The sequence below is a fragment of the Rattus norvegicus genome, chromosome 14 (genome assembly GCF_021556685.1).
Source record: "Rattus norvegicus strain SHRSP/BbbUtx chromosome 14, alternate assembly SHRSP_T2T, whole genome shotgun sequence".
NCBI classification, from domain to species: Eukaryota; Metazoa; Chordata; class Mammalia; order Rodentia; family Muridae; genus Rattus; species Rattus norvegicus.
Genome location: NC_141547.1, coordinates 109,058,209 through 109,072,396, shown reverse-complemented (window position 1 = coordinate 109,072,396; position 14,188 = coordinate 109,058,209). Strand labels below are relative to the sequence as shown.

Genomic DNA, 14,188 nt, shown 5'->3' with positions numbered 1-14,188 from the left:
CATCAGGTTACACTTCTACACAGCCCATTAAATGTAAACAAATAAAATACTGGCCTCTAGCAAATATAACCATTAATCCTACAAAGTTAGTTTGTTAACTCAAGCAGTAGGGAAATATCATGTTTTCTAAACATATAGTTACAATGAAACATACCATTTCACCTTATCAGTTTGTATCCCACATATTCTGATAGTTACCTATATAATCCTTATAATCCAAAGCTGCTCCAGCCACTATAACTGCTGGCTTATTTAGAATGATCATTAGCATTTACCCTGCCTTTTCTATACACTTGCCATTATAAATCACAGATAAACAGAAAACAAAAGAAAAACTGTATAGAAAAGGGTAAGAAATACAATTTACAGGGAAATAAAATAATAAATTCAGAGACTACCTGGAAAGAAGCCTGGTGCAAGGAATTCCATCCACACATAGAATGGGATCCATTGACATTTGCTCCATGTTGAAGCAAGAGCTTCAAAACATCTATTTGTCCACTTTCAACAGCTGCAATACAGTAGTCAGAGAATTACAGTCACCAAAATGTTTGTAGAGCTGGACACTTCTATGATGTTCTCATCATTTTATATACCTTGGAATGCACATTATTATTATTATTATTATTATTATGATGATGATGATGATGCTATGATTATTCTTAAACATTTATCAACTATCTTAATCCAGTTTCACTTACATATATGTACAGGTCCCCATGTACATGAAAAATTATTCCAAATGAGACATGAAAGGAGACTGATGAAAAAAAAAGCAAGAACCAAACATTTATTCTGTCTAGAAAGGTGACAAGGTAGCTCCAGTTTGTTAAAAATGCAGCTGAGTGTGCAACAAGGTATGCAGTCCAGAAAAACTAGTCTGGAAAAGCAGTTTCAATAAAAGAAAGGGTTGCTATCATTACTATCTTATCACAAGAGACAAGAATAATTATTGTTAAGGCCTTAGAGCTGGTTCCCAACTAGAAACTTCACCTGTACTGACTAGCACTCATGGCAGGAGAAGGGTTAGAGAAAGGTAATCAACAATATGACTAAGCCACAAATCGTGCTGCCTCCTACAACAGTGATCTGCCTGAAAGATATACTGGCAGTAGTGGAACAATGTTACTGAAGTAATCAACCACTTTTTGAATGGATTGCATCCTACCTCACGAGATGGAACCCATACCTGACACTGCTGAGGCGACCAGGAACCTAAGACTAGATATGTACAGGACAAGGGAAAAGTCTAATACTCATCCTGCTAAAGGAATGTAGCAATGATTCCTATCTGATCTATACACATAGATCACTGCCTCATTCAACCTATATCAGACAAAATTCTGCTTGTTATAGATAAGAATTAACACAGAAACTCAAACTGGACAATATGCAGAGTGAAAGACATTTGGGGCACTTAGTCCTAAATGGAGCAGGGTTCAGGAACCTACATAGAAGACGAGGTAGGAAGATTCTAAGAGTCAGAGGTCATAATTGACTTCAAGGAAGTAGCATCGTCCTGAGGTGGAAAGTTAAGGATTCTTTGGAAAGTCAGTTGTGTTAGATGGTGTTTTCCTGAAGCAGACACAAGTGAAAGGATGGTTTGCTAAAGCAGGCTCCTGGAAGGACATATGATGACAGATTCTTCACGAATGACACACATGTATTGGTCCACCTTACACTGCATAGTTGAGCTCCATTTTGTCATGACTCTATAGAAAGAAAGGCACCAAACACTTCTGGTGCTGTGCTGGTGGCTACTGCCACTTCTGCAGACTCAAGCCAGTTGGCAGAGTAATTGATGTCAGCTGATATAGACTCATGGAGTTTTGCTAAGACAGACTCACATGCTGAATCAAGACCCACAGAGGACACATGATGCTTGGCGGGAGTATGGAACTCAGTGAACTGTGCGAGGGCTTGCCGGTGGAGCTGGCTCTGCAACACTTCTCCATCTCTCTTCACTGATTGTCTCTTCCTGAAGAGAACTTCTCCTGGTGCTCCCAGTCCTGATCCCTCCTGCTGACTCATGCTAAGGCCTAAGAGTTACTGCTAGGTCTTACTACCACTGCTGGTAGATCCATGAAGTGTAATTTTTACTATGAATCAAGTTTTTAATTTATATAGCAGATTCTATTTTCAGGAACCAACTTCATAAGTAGTGATCCATATTATGATTTATTGAAATAAATAATTAATCTGAGATTACTTATCAGGAAAATATGTACATAACCATAGAATTATCTTTAATTCCTGCTAGTCCTAAGACTCCTGCTAGTGAAGGAGCATAATTTCTCTTTCAGCCAAAAGAGTGAGTAATAATCATATATAGTTGAACTGATTGCAATAATAACCATGAAGAATGAAGGATAATTGCATAGATTATGTAATTATCCAGTTTGACATTCACATAATACTATGCAGCAACTCACTCATTAATATCATTCATTAACTGCTGTTAATCTGTAAACTGCTTGTCATAAGTCCACACAAGGAGACATGTTTTCAAGATGTAAAATAACTTTATCCCTAAGCATTATCTTTAGCTGAAATTTTTCTCAAAGTAAAACTTCAATGATGAAGTAGTGTGCTGGATACATTCTGGCACAAGCATTTCACATGGACAGACTGATGCTCTGTGTAGCACTTACTGGTCAAAGGCATTAAAATAGAACAAACTGTGTGGAGGGAAAAGAGTGTTAAAAGAAACTTGTCCAGTTCAAATCATTTCTAACATAAATTAGACGACCTGTCTTAATTACTTCCTATTTCTATTAAGAGACACTATGATTGTCTTAGTTTGGGTTTCTAAACACCATGACCCAATAGCAAGTTAGGGTTAGTGGTTTATCTGGCTTACATTACTATGATGCAGTTTACTATTGAGGGAAGTCAGGACAGCAATTCAAACAGGGAAGGATCCTAGAGGCAGGATGCAAAAGCCACGAAGAAGTGATGCTTACTGGCTTGCTCAGCTTGCTTTCTTATAAAACCCTGAACTATGAGCCCAGGGATAGCACCACGCACTACCCTCCAGCACTGATCACTAATTGAAAAAAATACCTTACAGCTGGATCTCATAGAGGCATTTCCTCAATGGGAGCCCCTTCTCTGATGATGGATGCTCCCTTGTGTCAAGTCCACACATAAAATCAGCCAGTACGATGATAAGAGAACTCATAAGAGAAAATGTTTATTGGAACTCATGGTCTAGAGGGTTAGTATCTGAAAATCATGACAGGGAGCTTGGCAGCAGACAGACAGACATGGAGCTGTAGTCATAGCTAAGAACATACATTCTAAACGGAAAGTTGGATGCAGAGAGAGATAACTGGAAATGGCATAAGTCTTTTGAAACATCAAATATAGGCCTAGTGCTTCCTCCCAGGCTGTACCTCCCAATCCTTCCCAAACTGTCCCACCAGCTAGGGACCAAGCATTTAAATATATGAACCTAAGGGGGTCAGCCTCAATCAAGCGACCACATTCTAGTCCCAGGCCCCAAAATGCTTGTGGCCATACCATAATACAAAATATACGTAGCTCGACTGCAAGAGTCCCTATAATCTTTTCCAGCCTCAAATTCCAAAAGCCTTTTAGAGATTCACAGCAATCTTCATGTGACCTCTTGTAAAAAACAAAGTTAATACTTCCAACATATAATGGTACAGAATACATATTACCACTCTAAAAGGGAGGAATGGGAGCACGGTGAGGAAATTCTGGACCAAATCAAGACTGAAAGCCAACAGGGGAAACTTCAAATCCTGTATCTCCATGTCTGATGTAAAAGGGCTTAGATGGTTCTGTTTTTCCAGCTTTGTTAACGCTCACATACTTCTCTCTCTTGGGCTGATTCCGCTCCTTCTCTATAGCTTGTCTTGGCAGATATCCCGCAGCTCCAACACTTGGGGTCTCCAAAACAGCTGGGTTTCACTTTCAGAGATTTACAGGGCCTTTCCAGCCCATCAAGAAGGGACTACCCTGACATGCTTATGACCACAGCAGATTCCACTCAACCTCAGTGGAAAATTCCACAATCTCTTTACTCCTTCATGGCTCTAAAGCCAGAACCACATGGCCAAAGCTGCCAAGTTCTGTTGCCTACTTGAGATGGAATCTGGCCCTTCCTTGAATTATACTTGTATAAGTTTTGATTTGTTGTTGCCCTTTGGAAAAAGATAAGTCCTTAGGTCTTTACACAAATTGCAGAATTAGCTGGCCACCCCCTGTATTCATTTCTTGTTATCTCTTCCGGCATAAACAAAGGTTTTGATATTAAATTTTCTGATGGTCTTTTTCTCCTCAAATTTTACATTTTTGTATTTCTTTCTGGCCCATGTGCTCTTTTTAATTGTAGCTATATATGAGAATGATCACTAATAACCCAGTAACAGCACTAATATTAGGCTGTCCTAAAATCTTCTCTGTTAATGAAACTAGTTCAAAAGATTTCAATTTAGCCTCAGGCTCCATAATAGGCAAGATCAAAAAACAGCTGCACTATTGCCAAATTATTACAAGAAAATGATGTCTAGCCCAGCTGCTAATATTGTTCTCTTCTATAACCTTTTGAGTCAGGCCTCCACAGTCCACATTGGTCCCAGTGCTATTGTTTTCCAAGGTCTTGATGAGATAGTAGACTAAGCTCTTCTTACAGCATTCGACCATTTTCCTAGTCCACAGTCCCAAAGTCTTCTACATTCTGCCAAACAATAAATTGTTCAGGAATGTCACAGCAGTATGTTAACACCCGGTACCAACTTGTGTCTTAGTTGCTTTTCTATTGCTGTGAAGATGCACCATTTTGTCACCTTATAGTATGCAACTTATAAAAGAGTTAACTGGGGCTCACAGTTCCAATCAGAGTTGTTGCTGTAAAATTATAAAAAGTAAAATGCTGTCTTTTACCCCCACTAGGTCTGGCACCAAAGTGCCCCAAGATATCTGGTAGATGCCTTCATCTCAGTCTGCAAATTGTCTCACCCACTCTGCTCTATCCCCTATCACAATGCTGATGGCTTCTCTCTGAGCCTCGCAACCATCTCTCTACCCATCTAGTTCCCAGGGCAGGCTGCTATCATGCCAGAAATATACATCCCAATTCCATGGAGGCCTAGTGTCTCCAGCTGCCACACACTCTCTTGAACTTAAATCGCCACATGAAAGAACACACAACACAATAACCTCTGGTCCAATGGATAAGATATAATTTGCTCATCTAGACACACAAAACCTTATACACATCCATCCATCCCTTAAGAATATTCATAACAACCTGCAAATGTGCAGAGAGGGATCTTAACATCAGACTCCATGCTCTCTTCACTACTCTTCCTCTCACTCCAGTCTCCTCCTCTCTCTAAAATTTTTCTCCCACACATCCTTCCTTCTCGTCCAATGACAGCCCTTGTTCTATCTTGTACCTGCCTTCACCTGCATAATGACGTCATCCTACACAGAGTCAATGATCATCTCTGACCTCATCCTCAAGAAATCACAGGACCTACTCCTTCAACCTTCCCTCTCCCAATTTATCCCAGTATTCCAGCCTCCAACACCAGCTGGTAGTCTCTACCAACACTGAGTGCGCAGGCCAGACAACACAAAAGCATCAGAGTCTCTGAAAATCCAGAGGAAACAAAGGAACAAATCATCCATTCGACAAAGACAAAACTAGATAACACAAGCTAGACTTATAACCATCCTAAACCCAGACAACCAGATGCTGCAGTGAAAACACAATCAGTAACAGTCAGGGCACTATGTTTTCATCAGGGCTCAGCCATCCTACCATAGGGGCCTTGAATATTCCAACACTGCTGAAGCATAAGAAAAAAAACTCCTTAAAACCAATTATGTAAAAAATGATATAGAGCCTTCAAAAAGGATATGAATAAATCCTTTAACAAAATCCGGCGGGGGTGGGGGGGAATGGACAAAATTAATAACTCTCCTAAAGTAAGCCACAAAAACTCAAACAGTTGAAGGAATCAAAACAATTAAAACCTAAAAATGGAAACAGAATCAATAAAATACAAACTGAAAGAATTATGGAAATGAAAAATTTAGGAATTCAAACAGGAACTACAAAGAAAAGCTTTACCAACAAAATCAAGAGATGGAAGAAAATCTTAGATGCTTAAGATATGATCAACGAAACGGATACATAGGTCAAAGAAAACATTAAATCTAAAAATTTCCTGATACAAAACATCCAGGAAATCTTAGTATGAAAAGACCAATCTACAACTTAATCTCAAAAGGGTTTAGAAAAATAATATTTTGGAAAAATGCAAAGAAAAACTAAAATGCTTAAACAAAAAAGTGAAAGACCAAATTTGCATGAAAAATATGAGAATTACTTGTACTAGAATTATTTCCATAATCTAATTAGGGAAACAGCACAAATAATTATATGAGAAACTACTATCACTGGTTATTTAAAAATATAAATTAAAACTACAATGAGACACTATTAGACCCCCACTTAGCTGTGAAAGGTATAGATACCAAGTGTTGAGGATATGAAGCTGCTGAAACTCTAAAATACTAATCAAAGGAATGGAAAAGGGCATAGCAGCTTATAACATACTCCAGAATGTTCTCCAGAGGTAAGTATACACTCAGCACAGCTAGAAAAGTGAAAACACAATCACACAAAACTGAATGCAAATATTCATATCAGATTTACATATTCACCAAACACTAAAGGCAATTCAAATGTGTAAAGAATGGTACATCTACATAATGAGATACAGTACTTTCCATTGTAAATGTCACTTTTATTTCCTCAGATGAAGTAATGAGATGAGAGCCATACCCAAGCTGTGCAAATACACAGCTTAGGCTGAGCCCAGAGTATTTCCTTCTCTATTCTAACTATCCCTATGCCTAGGCCTACAAGCTTCTAGCCTCTGTACAATCTATTCTTCCAAACTGACCGGCTTAATCCAGCTTCTCTTGGTTTCTCAGAGCATGAGGCTCTGCTTGACCTCATGCTAACTCTGGCAATCTGCTCTAATCTTCTGGCTCCTTCTCATGCTCTGGCTCGTTGTATCTTCACCTGTGTCTAGCTGGTTCCATCTGCAACTTGTCCCTGTAAAACTGTCCTGGTGAAACTGCCATACACACATATAATACCTACACCTCTCAACCCCTTCCTCTCTTCCTCCTTCCCTCCATTCTGCCCTCTCTCCCTCTCTCCCTCTTGCCCTCTCTCACTATCTCTGCTCTTAAGTATCTTCTCTTTCCTGTCTGTTTTCCTTAGAGTTAGGCATATCCTGTCTGTGACTCATTCTGTCAAATCTTTCTAATTCATCACTTTGTCTGCCCCTCAATTAGAGGTCATTGTTTGGGATTAAAGGGATGTGTGTCTGCATTCCGGTTACATCACACAAACCTAGAAGTTCTTCTCATATGTGATTCCTTGCCCTGGCAGCCATAATGTTGGATTAAATATCCTCTATAGCCATCAATAAAAAGAGATAGGACATCAATACATCCAACAATATAGATGAATTCTAAAAACATTATGCTGTTTTGTTTTATTAAAAAAAAAGAATCTTAAACATTGTTCCACATATCCATGACATTCTGTGAAAAGTTAACTAGGGGACAAACATCAGTGGCTCTCATGGATGGAGCTGGGGATGAGAAATTAAAACTGGCATAAAGACTGGAATGGTAGCCACATGCCTGGAACCCTAGTCCTTGGGAGACAGACACAGGACGATCACCTTTAGTTCAAGGCCACAACCTTAACTACATAGGGAGACCCTGGCACAGAACGAAAACAAAAATCAGGAAGATGGAATTTGTAGGTGGCAAAATGATGTTGCAGCCTCACTGACTCTCAAAAGTCTTAAACACTGGAGCTCAGGACATGGCTGAGCAGCTTAGAGTCCTTGCTACACAAGTGTCAGGCCCTGTGTTCAGATTTCCAGCACCTACATAAAACCCCAGGCACGGCTGTGCAACAGTGACGTGCACGGCATGGGTGTGCGTCAGGGGTATGGTAGCAGAGAAAAGATGACTAAGGTTCCGTAAGGTAAATCTGTGTCACATAAATAATGTAGAAAATTATAAGAGCAGGATGTCCCACTTCTTCTTCTCTATATATGCACATGCTCTCATATGCAGGTGTAAGACACACATACCCCTTTAAACTGAACTTTACCCTATGTGAAATTTTTTTTTTTTGGTTCTTTTTTTTGGAGCTGGGGACCGAACCCAGGGCCTTGCGCTTCCTAGGCAAGCGCTCTACCACTGAGCTAAATCCCCAACCCCACCCTATGTGAAATTTTTAAACAAATATTTCATATTCACAAATAAGTATTTTCTACAGATATTTTATTCTCATGTGAATAACAAAGTCTACATAGATAAAATACTTTCATGTTATAAATGAAGCAACAGGCATATAAGTGATCATACAAATTATATGTGGTAGGACCAAAACTGGAGAATAGTTATACTAATTCTACTTCAAAGGCATCCTTTGAATTTCCACATCTCTCAGTCAACCTTATGGGGAAAATATGTTCCTAAAATCTTAAGAGAACCATATATGACAACAGAATAAAAAGAAAAAATATTGTTATTGGAATAGAACAACTTACCTTAAGGAATTAAAAGTTCCTCACTGTAGAAATCTGACTTGTGATCTACAGGCAACAAATGATTCCTTCCAGGGAACCTTAATCTTTTAATACTAAGAAATAGCACACAAGACCTTAGCAGATAACCTTGCAATGACTGCTCCAATAAAAACTCATTGGTCTTCAGCACTGCCTTGTACAACAGGGCAGTTTCAATTCATAATGGGTTTTGCAGCTTTAAATAAACATTTTCAAATACCATTACCACCCAAAGGTAGAAAAACAAGAGAAAAATCTTTAAAGATAGCTTTTCAGTTTCAAAATTCAAAGGAAGAAGAAACATCCTATAACAGTTTCTCTAACAAAAACATTTTAAAAGTACACCTGTACCAAAAATAGTATACATCACCTAAAAACAATGGTGTGGTTTCTTCTAAAGTGGTTGTATTAGGATCTGCTCCAGCTTCCAAAAGAATCTGTGTGACTTTCCAATGTCCTTGACTCACAGCAAGATGTAATGCACAGAAGCCCTCAAAAGTCTTGGTCTTAATGTAGTTTTCAGATGAATCTGTGGAGGAAGGGAAACCCAGTGACCAAAAGATTATCAGTCCTACTTCTTAGACATGAAAATCAAAGACTATATGAGAAATTGAATCAAACTGTAAAGTACCAGTGAGTCAAGGGACAGCTCTATGAGGAAGGATTCCAGTGTGAACAGCTCTTTGGTATTCTTGCCATAGAAACTATGCCCAAATACTGTTAACACTCTAGAGGCAATGGGACCTGGGAGAAAGTGGCCAGTAAATAAGGAGGACTAAAGTCTCATGCAATAGCCAAGTTCATTCATAGCATCAGACAATCAGACAATACTCCAAGGTTTAAGAAGAGTCATATTAGTGTACAATTACAAGGACAAGGCTCACATGGCAATAACATATTTTTCCCTAGGGGCAATAAAAAGTTGTAAATTCACTCCTATCCATTAAACGTGGGAGGAGCATAAAAACATAATTCTATGTTCTAAAGAGACTGACATCAAAGGACTCTTGTCATGTTTTCTTGGAGTTTTCTCACTACTACTTAGAATTCTCACACAACTTCAGGTTTTATAATTCTAAAGTATTGTGGAGCAGAAGAGGGGAGTGGCAAGAGCTGAAAGGCAAGATTTGATATGGATACACTGTCAAAGATTTGCTTAAGCAAGACTTAGTGAAATATTAATGAATGTGGTTTTATTTCCAAATTTATTTACAATTTTCTCTTTTTTATATTTATTTTATGTATATGAGTATACTATTGCTATCTTCAGACACACCAGAATGTATTGGATTCCATTACAGATGGTTGTGAGCCATCATGTGGTTGCTGGGAATTGAACTCAGGACCTCTGAAAGAGCATTCAGTGCTCTTAACCGCTGAGTCATCTCTCCAGCCCCTATTTACAATTTTCAATGAGAAAAAACTCTAGTATTACTTCCTTCTATTCAGTTTTTAATACTTTATTCAACTTCACATGTGCACATGTGTAAGGGAAAGGGAGTGAATATACATATGTTAACATTGTTCAGAGGTCAGATGACAACCTCAAGTCTTGTCCTCAGGAACACCATTTGTTCCTGTTAGGTGCAAATCACAGCATAGCCTGTTTTACACCCCATTCTCAGGAGAAATCTGATTATAAGATTAAAGTGTTCTCAATTTAATAGCTGATAAAACAAACTGAGGGATTACAATCCTCATCGCCCATCAAATGGCGGATTCAGTGGTAGGAAGAATTTGAAGGAGGACTTGTTTGATCCTAAAATCTATGTGGGAACCTAGCTTTGTCCCTATGTGAACCCCAAGTAAGAATTTAAATCTTTATTCTGCTAGTAATGGAAGTTTTTATCTCCTGAGTATGAAAGCTGTCTTTTCCTCTGTCAAAAAAGAGGATGGAGGAGGAGACAGATGATAGAAGTTGGTTTTTAGTTGAGGATATGGTCTTTGCCATTGTGTCTCAGGAACATTCTCAATTGCCACTCCTGCTGTTGCCACTGCCACCGCCTCCTCCTCCTCTGCCGCCACCGCCTCCTCCTCCTCCTCTTCCTCCTCCTCCCCCACTCCTCTTTCTTCTTCCTCACTCTCCTCATTGGTCCTGCCCAAGACCTCAAGCCCAGGAATCTTTGTTCTGTCCCATTCTCTTCTCCCCAGCCCAGGCTGTAGGCATCTTTATTGACCAATTAGGGATAACGTGGGTATAGCAAGGCTTACATAACATTATTTGATGTACGTGAGGATCTCCAAATCAACCACATCTCATGGGCCAGAAGTTAGCATTTGAATACATAGTGATACCAGACCAACCTCCTATATTTTCCCCTTTTTGTCTAAATAAAAATGCTCTTTCTCTTTCAATAATAAACAATATATAGTAGGAACAATTGTGACATAATTATGAAATCTATGGTGTAATATGTATTCACAAAAGTCCAGTCTACTTACATTTGGCAACTTAGAAGAAAGTACACTACTATCTATCCTATCTTGGTTAGTTTAGAGTTCTGTACATAAATCATTTTCTCATCATCATCTTAAAAATTTAAATTTTCTCCTATAACTTACAATTACCATCCTTAAAACACCATTTATAATTTCCTCCAACCTTCATAAAACATCTTCTAGCCCTTCTTACCTTTATTTATCATCTTTAAAATAACTTGAAGACTCCAAAATATTTTCTTAGACCTTTTATAATTAAAGTTTAATTGTGAGACTATTGCTATCTGGATTTCAACCCCATCAGAGACCTGAGAAGGAATAAATATTACCTGAGTAAGTAGAAAATAAAGACAAGCAGCTTCCAAAGCTATAGAAAATACAAAGAAATGGCTGCCTGAACAGTTCCCCGAATTGTCTCTATAATGTTGACGCATCCATCTTTAGCCTTCTGGCCTAGTGTATCTGACAGACATTTTTGTGAAGCAAGAAATATAAAGGATTTGTTTACCTTGTCTTGGCAGAGTTCAGCAATGGACTTTGCCTGTGTTTGTTTGCCCATTTCGGACAGCATTCTGTCTGAAGAGGGAATAAGGCATTTTCTTTGCCAAGTTGCAGCTTGCTACATTATAAACCATCTCCTAATGGAGATTCTTCAATGCTCATCCTTCTTTTCCCCCCAAAGTCAAATGGGATGCTGCCAGGAGCTGACATGTTTCAATGTCAAAAAGGACTTAAGTAAAAAAACCTTTAAATGTCATATTCTGGGTCTCTGAGGTTTCTGAAGACCATCTATCTATTCATAGCATATCTGAACAAGCAAATGTTGCTTGTTTCTAGATATTTATTATCTGTTCAAACATGTGACTAGTATCTGATATGACTAGTATCTGGCTAGATTAATATCTGACATGACCACGAGTTTGACTATTAATTAATATTTCTTAACCATCCTAAAAAGTTTACAGTAGTAGCTGTTAAAAGGATTAGGGCTAAACTTTATGTTTTTAAATGAGTGCACAGGTACAATAGCTTTAAGTGTTGAAACATACATAAGTTATGATGAACCACAATCAACATTAATTTTATATCAAAATACAAAGATTTATACCAATGAAAACCATAAGCCTGTATCAATATACAATAATCCATATCAATGCAAACAAAAATATATAATTATTGAAGAGTAGAGTCAATAATCTATCCTTTTATGCTATTATTCCTATGATATCTCTATACCCCCATTTTCTTCTCAATCCTCTTCCTTTTACCTAAGAAAAAAGGGTAGAGAAATGGAAAGAAAAGAGAGAAACCCCTGGTCTAAGCTACCTATTGTTTTCTCCGTTCCCAAGACCATAACTATTTTGTAACCATCCCCTTAAGTGACAATATAGCCATAACTCATAAAATGACTAAAACTATCCACCCCAACCTAAGGGACTTGGACGATGGTCTTTTTGAAATTGCTTCCTGATGATTTGGGGCATAAGATTTCTTTTGGGAGCCCAAGAAAAATTAGAAAAAATGGTTAAGTCTTAAGAAAGCCAGCTGCGACATTTCTTATCTAGTCTCCAGGTGCTGTGAAAGTTTAGATATTTGTAAAGTCAGGCTGGACAAAGAAGGATGCTGGAACAAAAATGTCAGAGTCTCAGCATTCGCCAGGATCTTCCAACCTATTGGCATTTGGTCCTTTTCATCTGAAAATATATAAACTATTAAATGTAACTTGCATTTTTGTGATAACAATGTAGGGAATATGAAATGAATATAGATCAGATAACGATCAAATGTTTGTTCTTTGTTTGAGCAGGTGAAAGACATCTATCTTTCTTGGGCTAGTTTGGATTGTAACCAAAACTGCGATATAACTTTTTATCTATGCCATATGAAAGGATGGCATGATGAGTCTTGAGGACTATGTAGCCAACAAAATCCATTGGCTATGTACAGCTGAAGCTCTTGCTGGAGACATATACACATCCCAGTCAGTTTCAGAGTAGTTTAATGGAGGGTCTTAGGTATTACACATTACCCTACCCGTTTGGGCCTTTTTATTTTTCTTTTCCTCCTGTCTGTAGCTATGATCTTCCAGAGGTCTCCCTCTATCAAATCTGATCCTTAATATTTTGGATTAGATCCCCCAAAGCCTTTTCTACTTTTCTGTTAACACAAACATAAAGCCCTTCTCCCAACATAATATACATTTTGTCCAGCAGTTTGAAGTATAAGTATAAACAGATCCAACCTGGCAGCCCCTTTTTGTGCAGGTCTGCTCAATTTTGACTTTTTTCGAAGAGTATATATAAAGTCACTATTATCATTGAACATATAATCATTTTTATGTTGACAAATGTTACATTGTGGTCTTTCCTCACCACTGGGGTGCCAACATGCCACTCAGGCAAGGCAAAACAGTCTATGATAGGGGTTTCAACATGTATTTCTCCAGGTGAGAAACCACAGGGGCTGGGATGGATGCTGTGGTTCTCAAACTCCTGGGCACCCAGACGCCACTGGGAACCTCATGAAATTGAGAACAGTGGTTGCCATCCTCTAGTGTACGCCACTGGGGACCTCGAGGAGTTGGGAATGGGAGTCTCCAGGGCAGGGCAGAATCCAATTTAGCTCCAAGTGAGTACCAAGAGACTTAGGCATGGCTCCTGCATGAGGAGGGCCTCCCCTGTGGTGGTCCTTGATGAAGGAGACAGTCCTTGCTTGTCCCAACAGTTCTATTCATGGTAGATGAAGATGCATATGTCTTATTCAGGGTGGACCAGGGATTAAATACCTTTTGTAGGAAGGGATGCCCTGGAAGGAAAGCTTATTGATTAAACACTTGGGGCCTATCTAGATACCTCATTAGCCCCACATCTTAAGGAAACTGGTTGGTGGTTCAGAGCAGCATGACACCCTATTTCATGTTAACTCTCATGAGCTGGACTATAGGAGGCATGCAGCTTGCACGTTCATGTCGCAGCCCCTCATGAAGAGATAAGGCATCAAGGAGGTGAAGAAACATCCATAATAACAATAACTGCCCCAGCATGGGACAAGAAGTTACTTAGAACCAAGTTAAAATTTCATATTTTGAAACACTTTCCCCCCAAGCCTTG

The 14,188-nt window shown here is 38.7% G+C and overlaps 1 protein-coding gene across 13 annotated transcripts in view; it reads right to left on the bottom strand.

Annotated features, from left to right (window-relative positions):
• Asb3 (ankyrin repeat and SOCS box-containing 3) overlaps positions 1–14,188 on the bottom strand; it is a 101,678-nt gene that overhangs the window by 27,807 nt on the left and 59,683 nt on the right. For 12 of the 13 annotated variants that reach the window (NM_001108864.1, XM_087583990.1, XM_087583991.1 and 9 more), the window contains 2 exon segments: positions 399–511; positions 9,010–9,168. In NM_001108864.1, coding sequence (NP_001102334.1) covers positions 399–511; positions 9,010–9,168 — 272 coding nt within the window. 13 annotated transcript variants of the gene reach the window in all.